Raw genomic sequence first — 17,671 nt, 5'->3', positions numbered from 1 at the left:
TCAGACTTCGGACAACTATGTTTTTTGACAGATGTTCTACTGTTGGTTATCAAATATCAGAAGCTGTCAGAAATGATGCAAAATGTACGGTGTCCATCCAACTGTTTTCAGACGGTTTTACTTCTTTGGTTTGATAGCGGCCTCGTCCTTCTGGCGTGATTGCATAAATAAAGACAGGGACATTTTATTATGTTCTCGGCTGTCACTTATTCTATCAATTTAAACGTAGGCTATGGACCTTATGGATGCAACGTCAGCAAGCCACTTCTCTTGAAATGTCAATATTCCCAATACTTGTTGAACTTGTCTTTTGGTTATGTAGGCTTATAGGCTACAAATTACGCAGTTCCCATAAGAGAAATGAATGAACAATGTAATTAAACGTTTTGTCCAATTATTTTGAGTCCAAGACCGTTCCGACTTTTTTTTTTAGCAAACTGCTAATGTTGCCCTCTTTCTTGCAAATAAATATCAAATACATTGAATCATACATATCCTACCTCAATGAAACGCTTCCATAAACCATACACCTTTCAAGCATTCATGACAATTACTGAGGGTTATCTATTTTTGATAAACGATTTTTTTTGTTGCATGAATGTAAATTGTACGTTATTTCACTGTAATCAAAAATCCACTGTAATCACAGCCTAACTAGTGACATCTTATTTCTGCGTAGCCTGAACAAACAAACCAAATATTCCATAAGACATACCGAGAAAGAATTTCGTCAAAATGTACACTATATTTACAGGAAAGCAACAATTCACTTAATTAATTTGGGATTAAATAATTTCATTTAGATGCACCTGTAGAATATTTGTAAAGGAAAATCAATTATGAGAAATTGTTTCGCAAGAAAGAATGATTTAAAAGTTTTATTTGTAAACATTAAATATCTCTTTCTCTCTAAACGTTTGAAATTCGGCACCGAATGCATTGCAATAGCCTACTCAAATACACCATGAAGGCAAAGGATGTACCGCACACTTATTTATCTTTTATATAGGACGAATTGTTCATTTTCTAATGTGTGAAATTATAACTATCTAGACGTCTATAAGACATAAAACATAGACAACGTGCTCAGCATGAATTATGATGGTTTGAAAATCATTTAAACTGCTCCATGCTTAATGTAGCTTTTGGCAATAAAATAATAAATATAGAAACGTTTATATTCAACAGCAACAATACTTACAACACATACAAACAAGGAATGTCTGACAGTTTTACAAACACCATGGGTCCCTCTTTATCTATACAGATGGAGATACTTTTTCACATATGCGTCATACATAAAAGGTGTGCCAGTACTACGAATCTTTATAAAATCTAGCAGACTACATAGTGTCCAGTATATAATATAGACGTCTCCTCGACAGCAAGTGCCTATAAAACCTACAACATGCGTCGTCTTTTCGAAACACTTCCATACCTCTGGGATCCTGACAGAAACACATATAGGCACAAGTCATAAAAGAAAAATGGCATTTTGTCATTAACGAACTTTTTACAGTGTTATAAATTGACGCATTGGACGCGTCACATAATATATCATATATGTGCATATATATAAATGAAATATATTACATATCAGTATGCGTTGTCAATGGAACAGATGTTTGGTCAACAACAAGGAATAGGCTAAGAGTTGCAAGAAAGTTTTTTAACTTGGTCGAGAATTGGCCTTGGAGACTTTCCCCGAATGGCTATACTGGGGATTAGGCCTATAAAAAAATCGAACATCAGTGTGTTTTCTGAGGACAATTTTTTCTCACTCTTCTTTGTATCTTTTTCATGGATCCTTGATCAGAATGTAGGGGATTGTACTAGGGAGCTTGAAAATATTCATAGTTAAAATCTAAAAAAATGTGTTAGGCTGACTCAAACAGAGTCTGTGGAAGTTCTTTGAGGTCTCATTAAAAGTCCGTTTTAAAGTCCATTTAAAAAGGTAGAGTGTCGAGGAAAAGTTTGTCAATTATTGCTGGCGGAGGAACCAAGTCTTCGAGTTTTAAGTAGAAGATACGCTGCAGACCTTGTGTACATAGCGTGCGAAGTTCAGGGAGCTTTCCCAAAAGTTTTGACAAGTAGTTCGGACGATTCAAGCCTCCGCCATTGAATGTCACTTGGTCTTTGAGGCAGTTCACTATCTTGTTTTGAAGTTCTTCAACCCTCTTGGGTTCCTTAAGCCCATGCCTCTCTGTAACATGAAAATAATAAAACATAATTACCAAAATGTGAATATAAGAAATACATTTAAACAGTCTAACACTTGGGAGAGGGATTAAATTGAAATATTTCCTGTATTTGCTCACCTGTTACCATAGCAAGAGCGGCGATGCAGGAGAATGCTGATATGTCGATGTTCATGCTCTGCAGGTTAGAGGAAAACTCCACAATCGAGTCTATCCATTCCCCAAATCCTCGGACGCACTGCAGCCTGTGCAAGACCACCCCGTTGCAAAAAATGAGTTTGCCTTCCACTGGGTTGGACCTGCAATTAATAACAAAGTGTCATTAATTACTTTGAGCAATAAATGGGGATTTAAGAGGCTCCTAATTATTGGGTGGCTAATAAAAGCCAAAGCAACGATGCTTGAAGGGGGGTGGATCTTTATTATAGTCGAGGTTATTTCATAATTACGAAGAGGCTTACCTGTATGCCAGGCGCAGAACAAAAAGTTCAAGAAAGGCTGATTCGAAGAGGAGATCTTGATCCTGCTTCGGAAGATCAGAAAACCCAGGGATCTTCTCCGCCCAACCGCGGATAATCTCCATGGAACCCGTCAGGAGATCATAGAACTGCTGGATGTGCTGGGTGTCGTCTCCACTCATTTGGTAGTCAGGGTTAGACTGAAACTGGAATTTAATTTCAACAGGGCTTAATGAGGTCCTTTAAAATATATAACCCGTGAAATTGCAAAGCCTATTTCTAGGAGGGGAGTGCTTTCTTACTATTAAATTCATGTCTTCTTTTTATTGAGTTCTCCGTTTCAAAGCGATTTACTTAAGTAAAATATGCCACCTTAAAAGACGGACAAAGTTTGGAATCCAGACCTGTCTTGCACACAACTTTTGAAGTCCATAAATTGTGTGACAAATGCACATCGAAACATGATCAAATAAATCCAGACATGGTTTGTTCAAACGTTGTATTTTCACTCTAATTATATTATATATCAGCAACACAGTGTTTATGTTCATACACAATTTATTGAAGGGAATTAAATGGTAAACTCACTCTTGAATAGTCCAAGCCAGACATGGACGGGTTGGAATCGACATGGGACCTAACAAGGGCACTTATGAGACTGACAGGCGGCGAGGGTGGTGAGGCGTCTTGGGGACTTTTAGGTTTGGAGGGAAGACGGCCTCTTCGACCCTTTAGATTAGCAGTCCGGACAACTGTGTTAAAAGGAAGACAAGAGAAAATATAGAATTGTATTTAACTTTGATTGTTGTGCGTAAAGTTTAAACTTGCTTTACGTGCAAACTTTACGCGTAGGACCGCAGGTGCTTTATGGCCATGCACGGACACAAACAATCAAAGTGACCACAGTATGTCCTTACCCTCTTTGACCATTCCGACAACCATGCACTTCTGGAAACGGCAGTATTGGCAACGGTTTCTTCGGCGTTTATCGACAGGACAATTTTTGTTCGCTAAACACACGTATTTAGCATTTTTCTGAACAGTGCGCTGCAAAGGTGAAGACAACAGGCTTTTAGCATGGACATTGGCGCCTGTACAATGAATACAAAGCTAGCACTCATTGAGCTGCGCTATATAGGATGATTGATATTGTAACAGCACTTCCATCCTTCCAGTTTCGGGCTGTTATATATGCGAGGAACCGAAGAGGTAGACATTCAGTAAATACAAATCCGTGGGCATTCATATTTTTACGGCCCTCTGAGACCACCTCTATTTAAAGAGGTAAGATTAGGCCATTGAACAGGGGTTCGAAATAAAGTGACCATTTCATTTTTACCATGGGGAATATTGTGACACTTCCTAGTCCAGAGATGACTGTCATATCACAAAAACAGCTCACAACACTGAGAGTTTTTAATGACTTGACGAAAATGATATCCAAATTGTATTACAATTGTCATAATGGTTTACTAGGCATAATGGTTTACTAGGCATACTCCCACCACCAATAATAAGGGGAATATTAAAATAACAACACGACAATTGTCTGACAAAAAAACAACATGCCTACCACTACGACAACTGTCTAACAGAAAATAACAGGCCTAATAATACAATTAATAATTGTAATAATTGAGTTGCATAATTCACAATCGACAAAAGCTCACCTTAAAAAATCCTTTGCAACCCTCGCAGGTTCTCACTCCATAATGCTGGCAAGCAGCGTTGTCCCCACACACTGCGCACAGACCCTCGTTTGATGGTGATCCGCGGGACGGGGGCGAATGAACTTGGCTGTCCATCAACTGGTGTCCATGGCCGAGCTGGAGGGAGTGGGGGAAGGCTAAGCCAGCCTGTTTCCTTAGAGCACTGGGTACCGCGAAACTCTGGCTGTCTAAGCCTCGGTGTGCTCCTGGGTTGTCGTGGTTCATGGAGACGTGCAGTGGACCATCGAATCGCATCTGGCAACTCGACACAGGGGTACCAGGAGGGGACTGTTTGAAGGAGAATAGTGACAGTCTTGACACCGGGTTTTTGCGCTGGTCTATCATATGAGAGGTCGCAGCCACATAGTTCTGGTGGAAACTGTGGAGGGACCCAGGGTCCTCCCACATGTGATTGGGCTGGACCTGGAAGTTTGGTGTGGTTGGGGCATGAGGTGAGGAGGGTTTGAAGTAAATTGACCCGGAGTGGGCCATCATCTCTTCCGACTGAGGTGGCAAATGGCTCTGCTGATGATAGCTGTGCATCTGGACGTCCTCGACTTTGATGGAGGACTGCTCTCCAGAATGGGGCATTTGATATAGACAGGGCGGTTTAACGTCGTAACTGGTGCTATAGTTGTCAATGAATGTGCTGAAACTAGGGAGAGAAGTAGTAGCTGTGATCTCAGTGTTGGTCAGGTCCATACTAAACTTAACAAACTCAGGTGTTAAGAAGTCGCAGCTGTATTCTCCAGCGGTGTGGTAGCTGTAGCTCTGCGAAGCGGGGCTGGCTCCTTGCGGTGATGACCCATACTGAGCCTGAATGCAGGGCATGGCTGAAAACGAAAGTGACAACATGTTGATGTTAAAAATCCATTTACAAGCTACAAACTATAGACATAATATAACGTACAAAATAACAATAATTCTAAATAATTTTGATCCGGATCTGATCTTATGTTCAGATAACTTATTTAAATCGCGTTGTTTTAAACGGGACAATTTCGGAATACTTTGGATCTATTCATAATCATTCTTTATTATATACTGTAGAATAAGCTCTCCTACCTTTCGTCTTGGGACTGTTTTTCGGTGACACTTGAAATGGACAATGTTGTCTGGAGGTGTATGGTGTCAGGATTCAAGAAAGCGTCTCTTTTCTGGAATCGTCCCCTAAAGAAATAATAACGTTTACTTATATTCACTTAGAAAACGCAGTGTCATCAGAGAAGTCAATGTATACTCCAAGAATCCGTGAGAAACACGTTAAGCAATTAAGCACAATATCCCGACATGTTCACTATGCTTTTACTTATGCGAGCCTCATAGCCTAGGCTATTGCCTAATTGACAAAGGTTAAATAATAAACCGCATGGATGAGCTTTAAAATCACACAGTGCTTCGCAGTTGCCCGTTATATGTTATACACAAGCATGACATTTTGAATGAAGAATTTTGAAGTTTGTCGCTGAACATCCACCCTCCACGGTATTGACATCAATGACTTTCGCAACTTCTCCTTTCCAAAGTAACGTTGAACAATCAATGTCAAATGTAACAATTCTAAATCCTTCAGTACCATTCCCAATGTGTAAAGTAACAATGCTCAACATGACACAATTGCTGAGAAATAAACTGTTACAGAAAAACTGTTTTCGATGCCTCCCAATCATTTCTACAAAGCAATATGTCACAACAAAAAAATCAGACACAACCCGCTTATTAAAATAAACATAACGCTTTTTAAAATAAACCAACCTACCTTCTTTCACACCAGAAACGTGGTTGTCAATCCATGCATAAAGCATGTAGATAGTCTTCTTCAATTCTGTAAAAAGCTCCAACGTGTGAGCGAGAGTATAGCCAACAATACCAAGCAATCTATACGACTTCCTCAGAGCACTGCGCGCAATACAACCATCGACTACCCCGTCTGCCAATGTGCCTTTGTTTATGTGAGCTCTGTGCACCACAGCCCACGTGTTTCACATCTCAACGTCATCTGCGTCGCCAGTGACCTGCACCAATCTCTTTTGGAACATGGTCCAGTCAACACGCCGAGTCCGTTGCATAGCATGTGTATATGTACACCTGAGACGGCTCTCCTTAGTGATTGCATACCATAAAATGTATAGGAAAACATTATTGACATATGGAAAACGGGTTAATGAACAGAAATGTAAATATCTATATATACTCAAGCAAAGCTTTACTGTGTCATTCTGTTTAGACTGAGTTCATCACCTGTTTGTGCTGCACATCATTCTCACCGTTAGCTTCAACCAGCCAGGTGTCTCATCTTAGGTTTTTCGTAGCCGCAGCCAGGTATTCAAAAGAGCCTAGGAACGACGCACAGCAGGTCACAGAGGTTTACACGAATTGTACAGGTAAAAGCTCTGTTGCAATATGTCAGTACGCGTATAAGCCGTTTTTGAACACGAATAGCGTATGCCTTATTTTTTTGCCAAGTGAAATATTTGCTCAACATTCGATAATGTGATAGTGGCGGTGATTTGTTTATCCATGCATGTCATAATCAGCCTAGTGGTGACCTCCAGAGCGGTTCACTTTGTTTGGTTAGACAGGCTAATAGCGGGTGGGTCAATATTATTCCTGGCTATCTTTAAACTCAACTATTTGATTTCAATTGGACTCCAACAAATCCATAATTGCGTGAGTGTGTGGTCTACCTTTTTCACAAGCCGTCAGTCATGTTCTCTGCTGCTCACGAGCAGACATTATTGAGTGTGGAGAGCCAGTTGTCACGGGCGAGCCAATTTCACCGAGAAAGGGAAACGCGATAGGGAGATCACACGACGGCTTTGACAAACGACGGCTTTGACACAGTCAACAGACCTCCAGTCATAGTCTTGTCCCTATTGTTATTGTGCTGTAACAGTATTCCTGGTCTTTAGTTTAGACCTACTTGCATGTGTATCCACTACACAGTCTTTGAAAAAAAGGTTCAGGATATAACCAAGGGTTCTATTTCTTGTTTCATATATGGCCCCCCTAAGGGTTCTATATAGAACCCCTTTGTGGGGTTCAGGGGGTCAGGTTTTTTTTTGATCAGGGGTTCTTCTTCACTGAACCAACATTGGTTCCAAATAGAACCCTTAGGTTCCATATAAGGTTCTATAGAAGAATCTTAAGGGGTGTCATATATGAAGCAAACACGGAACCCTTTTTGGTTCTATCCAGAACCCTTTTTTTCTAAGAGTGTAGGCCTATTCCACACCTGCTTATTTTAGTAGCATGGATCTGCCACTGAGGCTAAGGGCGCTAGGGCGTGAATATTCTGGCACAAACTTATGCAGCTTTGAGAGGGAAATTAGTAGGCCTAGGCCAACAATTCAATTGTCTTGTACTCACTAACACACAGCCTGTGTCTTCATCTAAGTCCATATTTCCATGGGATTGTGAACAGACAGTCCACGATCAGTGAGCTCTGATATAGTCATGACATAGTTATAACTAATGGACAGTGGGGGGAGAACCCAAACAACACTTCATGGTTGCACTCACCTCTAGAGGACACTATTGTTCATCGCCCATAGATCATTAGATCCCTATTTACCTCTGACTTGAGTGAACTAAGGCTACACCAGTACGCTTTAGGAGCATATAAAATCACCTATACTGACATGGAAAATCGAATGTTTTGTAAATGCAGACTTCACTGTATTCCTGCTCAGTGGAATTTCATAAGTTGTTAGCCTAGACCTAGATCCTGTATGAGTCTAGGTTAGTCAAGTAAATTGTTTTTAAACAGTGTTGAATTTGCAGGGAGTGCTTGGAAAAACTAGATGGTATCTACATCTCATTCAATCTACCCTCTGAAAAAGTAGATAGCCATAGTATGTGTTCAAAACAGAATAACAAAATACCTTCTATCTTTGTTGTAGGCCTAAAGTGCATCAGTTACAGCGAATGACAGGAGTTCTTGCATAGTGAGTCAATTGCAAAGTTTCTCAACTTATCATAGGTTTGGCATCCTATGACAGTGGGACCTTACGAATGGGAACATTTCAGGTTTTGCATATACCTACAGATACTCCCATATTATTATGCAGTGTCGTTTTTTTAAATCAAGGAAACATTTTCCTCTTTTACCCAATGCAACGTAGTTTATTAGCCAACACCGTTATGTCACAACAACAAGCACCTTGTATTTTTCTAACAAGGATGAGTAATGAAGTCCAACAACTTTATCCTGAAAGTCTCAGTTGTTACGGTACATTATTAGCCTACTGCTATTCCTTAATCTACTGTTATCCATTGACCAATTAAAGTTTCAAATGAAAATACAATTAGCAATTTAATTGCCCATTTTACTGTAGAATAACCAAGTACCTCATTTATATGCACAATTAATTGACAATCATTTGGACGTGGGGAGCTAATCATATATAATCAAATCAGAGCAAATATATTTTCTAAAAATGATAGCTATTAAATCTGTGGTGGATGGAGTTTAGACTGACATTGCTAATCATTGTCAAATGTGTGTGTGCGTGCGTGTTTCGCTCTGTCTTTTATTGACCCAGGAGTATATTAGAACTCATTAGATGACAATTGTACAGTGTGTGTGTCTGTGTGTGTGTTTGTGTGTGTGTGTGTGTGTGTGTGTGTGCGAGCGTGCGTGCGTGCGTGTGTGCGTGCACGCGTGGGTGTGTTCTGCCCCTAGACAGACTGTAAAAACAAAAAGTTGCTGTCCATGGTGCTGGAAAAAAGTGTGCGTTGTCATACACAGTAAAAAAAAAAAAAAGAAGAGAGATCTGTCCAAGGTGCTGAAACAAGTGCTGTCCATGAACCATCATCACTGCTTATCTGAACACTAGCCCTGACAAGGTCAGCATCTGTTAAACTGGCCTCTGTCACAAATAGACCACCACACATGGACATGGTCTTACTGTACAGTAGTCTACTTGCACACATAGAGGGTCAGTCTGAGGCAAGTGGTGTGCAGTTACTCTCCAAGATAAAATAGGATCAATCATGATTGGACAACACTCTCTTATCTCTGTTTTGATTGTTTACTGGGATGCTCATTATATGAATCTACTTCCTGGTTCGACTGCCAAGAGGTTGTTGCTAGCAACCAGTCGTCTACCGGGCTCTCAAGTTGTTGTTTTCACGCTTTGCAATCATTGATCCTGGGGTCTGTGCAGGTTGATAGCTGCCAGAGACATCGGAAGAACTGTAAGTTCATTCATTTTTAGCACAAATCCCCCATGGCATACACATACCAGCATACATAATCACTTGTCAGAATGCACCCATAGATTCTGAACCATTTTCTTTGACATGCGTTAGGAACCTGTGGTTTTCTGTATACTAAAAAATGTATACTAATCAACTAATGACATGAAATAAATAATTATCTTTAAAAATGACTTTGTAAAAGCAAGAAAATAACTAGGGCTTTATAATGATGGTACACAAAATTTGGAGAAATGTTAGCATTTAGGGGGTTAAAATCTTCCAAAAAGTCACAGAGGATGCACTGAGGGACAAGTCAAAATGCTGAATTTTTACACTTTAGCAAGTCTTTATTCATAATGAAAATCAGATTGATTGCATTCTCCATGTGATCTTAATTAAAGGGCACTTCATTGAACATAACAGGCGTTTAGAAAATTCAATATTGGCGCACAAATTCGACTTAAAATATCAAGGGATGCAAAAAAAGGCACTCTTTTCATGGAACGACCCAGGTAACCTATTGATGTCTTAACCGTCACTGGCAGTATTATCCAGTATCCGCCTTTCTTACTACAGTGCAACGTTTCAGGTCACGCAGTTTTAAATAAGATAAAGGATTTGGTTGCATACTGATACATAGATTTAGGCTAGTTTAGTAGCTCAGGGTAAAACATTTTCCACAGTAGCCTATTTGATATATTTGTTGATAGAAATGACAAACTTCATGACACGGACTGTAAGGAATCTTAACTTTCCCGAGCAGGCTCACCCTAAAGGCATTCCATTGCCCTACGTCTTCTTTCCATTTCTACATTCCCACTTTACAAGCTTAAATGTCTACTTAATATGCTTTAATGCGTGCTCTTTAGAGCCAAGGAGCACTTCATCACTTTAATACACTTTTAAATAACATACTGTTAACTAGCAATGCCTTATGGAACAGCTTGTCTTACAGCTGGAAGGCGCCGCCATGGTATGATGGAGGTACCTGTTCGCCATTCACAATGAGACAGTAAAATGGGGACAGAGGCCTTTGCATAGCACTGCCTCTATATCAGTCACTGATGAATATTCATGAATCACAGTGTCATGACATGCTCTGTAATTGGCAGCAACATTAGTAATGACACTGCTGGTATCGAGGCCCTGCATATTCATGTCGTGCGGCAATATTTCCTAGTTGGGCTGTTTTTTCCCCAAAATGTATTCTGAAGCTGCAGGTGGCCTTGATGCCACAATCAATTGCCTGTTGGATTGAAAATCAGGGAAACCAATAGTTTCTTTGTAAATCTTTTTGTTGATGATTAATCTAGCTAGCCTAATCATTGTGGAAGACAACAGGATCTAAATAGGCAAATTTAGGTCTACATCTCACTGTTGGGCTTTGTATGAATTTAGGTCTAGCCTGTTTTAGGACAGTATATTTACTTGTATTTCAAATTGACAGGGTTTGATTAGATGCGATTTCATCTTACTCTCAAATCACATCTCTGTTATTTAACTAGGCTAATTCTAATTGATCTATATTAGAACCAGAAATAGATGAAATCACGAGGCAACATTGTATCTGACTCTGAGCCACTGACACTATTTACTGTTATTCCATCTTTGCTTCATAATTTGCTATGTTTCCATTTCGGTCCTTCTGAAGTCTCCTAGAATGGATGAGGGAATTGGCTCAAGCTTTGCATAAGCTGCATGGCTTTCTACTTGAGCAGCTGGATGGCAGGATTTTCTCGCCTCGTGCCTGCTGCACACTCCAACTTGTGGTGCTGATGAGGAGACTGTCCTGGCAACAGTTGAATAGGCCAGGCTCTGGTTGAAATCGATGGTATCAGGAAAAAGTTGCACACCAAACCACCACTGTTGGTCAGGGTAGAATAGCGACCACAACACTAGCGCCCTTGAGAGCAATTTCCTAAATCTTCAGTAAACTGAACAAGCAATGAAAAAGGGGTAGGCTAATTCTAACTGCTTTCAGAGACAGATCATGATGATGATAGGCTAGGCCGATAATGACGTGTGTTTGTCTTTTTTCTTCCCGGTGAAAGTTGTATTTTGTCTTGCAGGAAGCACAGCGTTCCGAAAGGCAGTCAAAGGAACTGCTGTCATAGCAAGTGGAGGATTGGTAGCCTTTTATGGCCTTACACAGCTGACTGGACACAGAGAAAAACAGTTGAGCCTCTAGCGTCCACATTGTTGAAATGCTACAGTGAAACTTGAAAACTGCATGTCAGCCAAGTCAAATATGTGCAGAAATCAACTAGGCTTAGAGACCTTGGTTACTTTTTGGTGATCTTGGTAATATTTGGCCTTGTAGACCTCAATTTAAATGGCTTGATGTATTAGGCCTATACAGTTTATGTTTAAAAATGATGAGATATCAGAAGATGGTTTGACAATGTTAATCCCATCCCTACAAAGACTTTGCTTATTCTTTATTTGTTATAATGCCATTTTGCTCATTGTCATCATCCCAAAGCATTAATGGGTAAGCAACTTCTAAGCAGTTTATATACAATGTCACTCATTATACATGCTGCTAAGAAATTAGGCTAGTTCTTCACATCTCCTTACTGATGACCTTTGAGTGACCTTTGAGTGACCTCTTCTGTAGTGTTTTGTCTGTTTGTTCTGTTGTAGATAATCTGGCCATACTTAATGTTACTGTACCATACTATCAATACTTTTAGTGTATTTAGGCTTCTGTATTAGCTTTTCTTTATAAGTTTCTCTGCAATATATTTTTTGTACTGTACAAAGTTATCTTAATGCATGTGGCATGCAGGTTTTGTCATTCATCTCAAAAGACAATATTTGGAAATGGGGTGGGGTATAGGGTTTATTATAAATTAGCATGTTATTTATTATTTTTTATTCCTTCGTGGTGGCTGCCATTTTTTCCCCACAGATAATACATGGTTTATTTTTTACAAAATCCATCATAAAGAATGTGAAGACATATGCATACTAATGAAGCACATTTATTCACGTGCAATGTCCCCTGGAGTCATATGACAATGAAATGGATGACTGGTTTGTTTGTGCTGATGGTCTAGGCCCGACTCTCGTTGAACTGGTGAACGTGGCCTTCCAAGACGAGCTCCCATCCAGGCAAGCCCAGCTAACGGCCTTGCTCAACACCCAGGAGTTTGATCTGCTCATTGTGGGGGGAGGAGCCACATGCTCAGATTGTGCCTTAGACGCTGTGACATGGAATAAGCTGCCATTTGCAGTCTACCAGTTGTTCCTAATGCTTTATCTGTCCATTCCCTGCTTTTCTTTTGCATGTGGATCATTTATTTGCAGCACACAGGATAGGCTAACTGCTGGCTTGAAGCAAGGCCGGAATTTACACTGAGTGTACAAAACATTAGGAACATCTGCTCTTTCCATGACATACACTACATTACCAAAAGTATGTGGTCACCTGCTCGTCGAACATCTCTTTCCAGAAACATGGGCATTAATATGGAGTTGGTCTCCCCTTTGCTGCTATAACAGCCTCCACTCTTCTGGGAAAGCTTTCCACTAGATGTTGGAACATTGCTGCGGGGACTTGCTTCCATTCAGCCGCAAGAGCATTAATGAGGTTGAGCACTGATGTTTGGCTATTGGGCCTGGCTCGTAGTCGGGGAGTCCAATTCATCCCAAAGGTGTTTGATGGGGTTGAGGTAAGGGCTTGGTGCAGGCCAGTCAAGTTCTTCCACACCGATCTCAACAAACCATTTCTGTATGGACCTCGCTTTGTGCACGGGGCCATTGTCATGCTGAAACAGGAAAGGGCCTTCCCCAAACTGTTGCCACAAAGTTGGAAGCACATAATCGTCTAGAATGTCATTGTATGCTGTAGCGTTAAGATTTCTCTTCACTGGAACTAAGGAGCCTAGACCATACAGCCCCAGACCATTATTCCTCCTCAGTTGGCACTATGCATTGAGGCAGGTAGCATTAGCCTGGCATCCACCAAACCCAGATTAATCCGTTGGACTGCCAGATGGTGAAGCATGATTCATCACTCCAGAGAACGCTGCAGAATCCAATGGCGGTGAGCTTTACACCACTCCAGCCGACGCTTGGCATTGCGCATGGTGATCTTAGGCTTGTGTGCGGCTGTTCGGCTATGGAAACCCATTTCATGAAGCTCCAACGAACAGTTCATGTACTGACGTTGCTTCCAGAGGCAGTTTGGAGTGTTACAACCGAGGACACAAGATTTTAACGCGCTTCAGCACTCGGCGGTCCCGTTCTGTAAGCCGTTGTTGCTCCTAGACGTTTCCACTTCACAATAACAGCACGTACAGTTGACCGGGGCAGCTCTAGCAGGGCAGAAATTTGACCAACTGACTTGTTGGAAAGTTGGCATCCTATGACGGTGCCACGTTGAAAGTCACTGAGCTCTTCAGTCAGGCCATTCTATTGCCAATATTTGTCTATGGAGATTGCATGGCTGTGTGCTCGATTTTATACACCTGTCAGCAACGGGTTTGGCTGAAAGATCCGAATCCACTCATTTGAAGGGGTGTCCACATACTTTTGTATATATAGTGTAGATTGACCAGGGGAATCCAGGTAAAAGCTATGATACCTTATTGATGTCATCTGTTAAGGCCTGTTCAATCAGTGAAGATGAAGGGGAGGAGACAGGTTAAAGAATTATTTTTTAAGCTTTGAGACAATTGAGACATGGATTTTGTATGTGTGCCATTCAGACGGTGAATGGGCAAGACAAAATATTTAATTGCCTTTGAGTGGGGTATGGTAGTAGGTGCCAGGTGCACCGGTTTGAGTGTCAATAACTGCAATGCTGCTAGATTTTTCACGCTCAACATTTTCCTGTGTGTATCAAGAATGGTCCACCACCCAAAAGGACATCCAGCCCACGTCAGGCCAGTGGTCGAAAACGGGTCATTGATGAAAGGACAAAGGAGGCTGACACAAATTGTGCAGAGCAACAGACGTGCTACAGTTAGTCCACTGACGGTCCAGTACAACATTGGTGCCTAAAGACCCATAAAAGAATGCACAACTCGTCGTACCTTGACACTAATGGGGTATGGCAGCCGACAACCTTGCAGAGTTCCACTTCTTTCAGCAAAAAACAAGAAACTGTGGTTGCAGTGGGCTAAGGAACTAAAACACTGGACAGTGGAGAATTGGGAAAACATTGCCTGGTCTGATGAATCCCGGTTCCTGTTGTTTTACGCTGATGGGAGGACTAGGGTATGGAGGAAACCACATGAGAACACGCATCCATCATGCCATGTGTCAACATTGCAGGCTGGTGGTGGTGTGATTGTGTGGGGTGTGTTTTAATGGCACACATTAGGCCGCTTGTTAAAAGTGAGGCAACATTTGAATATCTGAACGTCATTGACGATCAGGAGCATCCCTTCATCGCAGCAGTGTATCCATCCACAAATAGATTTTTTCAGCCGGATAATGCCCCCTGCCACAAGGCTAGGATTGTCCAGGAATGGTTCCACGAACATGACAGTGAATTTAGCTAGCTACAGTGGCCTGCCCCGTCACTAGATCTCAATCCAATTGAGCAGCTGTGGGATGAGATGGAACGAGCTATTTGGAGTAGAGATCCACTACCAGCCAACTTAACACAACTGTGGGAAGCATTGGAGTCAACATGGGACAGCAACCCTGTGGAACGCTTTTGACACCTTGTAGAGTCCATGCCCGACGAATTGAGGCTGTTCTGAGGGCAAAAGGGTGTGGTGCAACCTCAGTATTAGGAAGGCTACTATTCTATAGGCTATACTATACTATGTACAGTGCATTCGGAAATTATTCAGACCCCTTGACTTGTTCCACATTTTGTTACGTTACAGCCTTATTCTAAAATGAATTAAATAAACACATTTCCTCATCAATCTAAACACAATACCCCATAATGACAAAGTGAAAACAGGTTTTTAGAAATGTTTGCAAATATATAAAAAACAAGAAACAGAAATACCTTATTTACATAAGTATTCAGACCCTTTGCTATGAGACTCGAAATTGAGCTCAGGTGCATCCTGTTTCCATTGATCATCCTTGAGATGTTTCTACAACTTGATTGGAGTCCACCTGTGGTAAATTCAATTGATTGGACATGATTTGGAAAGGCACACACCTGTCTATATAAGGTCCCACTGTTAACAGTGCATGTCAGAGCAAAAACCAAGCCATGAGTTCAAAGGGATTGTCCGTAGATCTCCGAGACAGGATTGTGTCGAGGCACAGATCTGGGAATAGAGCTCCAGAGTTCCTCTGTGGAGATGGGAGAACCTTCCAGAAGGACAACCATCTCTACGAGACGGAAGCCACTCCTCAGCAATGCACATGACAGCCCGCTTGGAGTTTGCCAAAAGGCACCTAAAGGACTCTCAGACCACGAGAAACTAGATTCTCTGGTCTGATGAAACCTAGATTGAACTCTTTGGCCTCAATGCCAAGTGTCACATCTGGCATCATCCCTACGGTGAAGCTAGATGGTGGCTGCATCGTGCTGTGGGGATATTTTTTGGCAGCAGGGACTGGGAAACTAGTCAGGACCGAGGTAAAGAGGAACAGAGCAAAGTACAGAGAGATCCTTGATGAAAACCTGCTCCAGAGTTCTCAGGACCTCAGACTGGGGTGAAGTATCCCTTTCCAACAGAACAACGACCCTACGCACACAGCCAAGACAATGCAAGAGTGGCTTCGGGACAACTCTCTGACTGTCCTTGAGTGGTCAAGCCAGAGCCCAGACTTGAACCTGATCGAACATCTCTGGAAATAGCTGTGAAGCGATGCTCCCTATCCAACCTGACAGAGCTTGAGAGGATCTGCAGAGAAGAATGGGAGAAACAGATGTGCCAAGCTTGTAACGTCATATGCAAGAAGACTCGAGACTGTAATCGCTGCCAAACGTGCTTCAACAAACTGCTGAGTAAAGGGTCAGAATACTTATGTAAACACAATATATATATATTTTTTTATATACATTTGCAAAAAAATATATGTATATAAACTTGTTTTTGCTTTGTCGTTATGTGGTATTGTGTGATGAGGGGGGAAAACGATTTAATACATTTTAGAATAAGGCTGTAATGTAACAAAATGTAAAAAAAGTCAAGAGGTCTGAATACTTTCCAAATGCACTGTATACATCATCTTTTAGGGTATCATCAACAGCCAATATTCTGGGCTCGTGATTTGATAGTGAAATAGTCTGATTTCTCTACTAGTACATAAACTATGAACACTTAATTGTGGATATCACACACTATTAAGGGAAAACTATTTTGATTAGCCTCAAATTGTCTCCCTCTTAATTCTGATGAATCCGATTTATTCAGCTAGCACAACAGCTGCAGTTTGTAACCGCATTTTGCAGGGATTTTGAGTGGCGGCACACTTTTGTTCCAGTCCCCCCTCACAGCATCGGGTGGGGGGATATTCTCCATCCTGATGTTGCATAACCTCCTAGTCATTGTGCTGAAGCTGCCTCCAAGCCGTCTCCCCGGGGCTCAGACTGTAAGGCGCTTCAGAGGCCAGCTCCAGAGGATGGAACTGCAGAATAGCTAATAGGACTTGGAGGACTTTTCCCTGGAAAAGACCAGGGGGCAAAGTCCAATCACCAAAAAATGTAAAGATGTCTCTTTTGTTCCCCCTGATGAGGGTTCCTCTTGCAGTTACCATTAGATCCTAAATCAATTATCTATGCTGCTGGTTAGAGGTTTCTTTAAGCTGTTTTTCTCCTTTATCCATTTTGACTGTCTAATGGTGAAATAGGGGGGGGGTTTGGAAACCCCCGCCTCATCCCCCTTTCCTAATCCACTTTTACTTTCCCTTTCTTCTTTTCAAAATTGGGATTTACAGTGTTTATCCGTCAGGGACAGAACACAAGCCTCTAATGGTGGGAGTGACGAGCAGTTTCAATGTTAAATCATTTTATGGAAGCCAGACAATTTCTCCTGCGATATAGACCTACTTACATTTTAGATAACAATATATTGACAAAAACATGACAAAGTAAAGTGCATATATTCTTTTTTTAATCTTTTTCTTCTTTACTTGTTGGGTCCTTGAATTATTATCAAAACATTTTCACTCGTTTTTGTGG

General features: G+C 41.2%; 1 protein-coding gene and 1 pseudogene across 1 annotated transcript; one reads left to right on the top strand and one right to left on the bottom strand.

Annotated features, from left to right (window-relative positions):
- Nucleotides 1-863: 863 nt before the first annotated feature.
- Nucleotides 864-6,294, bottom strand: LOC139546914 (nuclear receptor subfamily 4 group A member 2-like). The gene is made up of 8 exons (XM_071355860.1): nt 6,125-6,294; nt 5,431-5,535; nt 4,327-5,198; nt 3,574-3,703; nt 3,245-3,408; nt 2,660-2,862; nt 2,319-2,497; nt 864-2,203 (listed from the first exon to the last, which is right to left on the bottom strand). Exons 3-8 carry the CDS (start codon nt 5,194-5,196, stop codon nt 1,947-1,949), a joined length of 1,803 nt encoding a protein of 600 aa, XP_071211961.1. The 5' UTR covers nt 5,197-5,198; nt 5,431-5,535; nt 6,125-6,294; the 3' UTR covers nt 864-1,946.
- Nucleotides 6,295-12,592: 6,298 nt separating this feature from the next.
- LOC139547126 (glycerol-3-phosphate dehydrogenase, mitochondrial-like) overlaps nt 12,593-17,671 on the top strand; it is a 41,806-nt pseudogene continuing 36,727 nt past the window's right edge.

Source organism: Salvelinus alpinus, chromosome 20 (assembly GCF_045679555.1).
Source record: "Salvelinus alpinus chromosome 20, SLU_Salpinus.1, whole genome shotgun sequence".
Taxonomy (NCBI): domain Eukaryota; kingdom Metazoa; phylum Chordata; class Actinopteri; order Salmoniformes; family Salmonidae; genus Salvelinus; species Salvelinus alpinus.
The sequence above is the reverse complement of the archived record's forward strand: the minus strand, read 5'-3'. Positions and strand labels throughout refer to the sequence as shown.

Bases quoted from the DNA above. Each gene is read 5' to 3' on its own strand.
- LOC139546914 (XM_071355860.1), bottom strand. From the start codon at position 5,196: ATGCCCTGCATTCAGGCTCAGTATGGGTCATCACCGCAAGGAGCCAGC. The intron at 3,409-3,573 runs GTAAGGACATAC...CTTTTAACACAG, and splicing joins TGTCGGAATGGTCAAAGAGG to TTGTCCGGACTGCTAATCTA. The intron at 2,498-2,659 runs GTAAGCCTCTTC...TATTAATTGCAG, and splicing joins GTTCTGCGCCTGGCATACAG to GTCCAACCCAGTGGAAGGCA.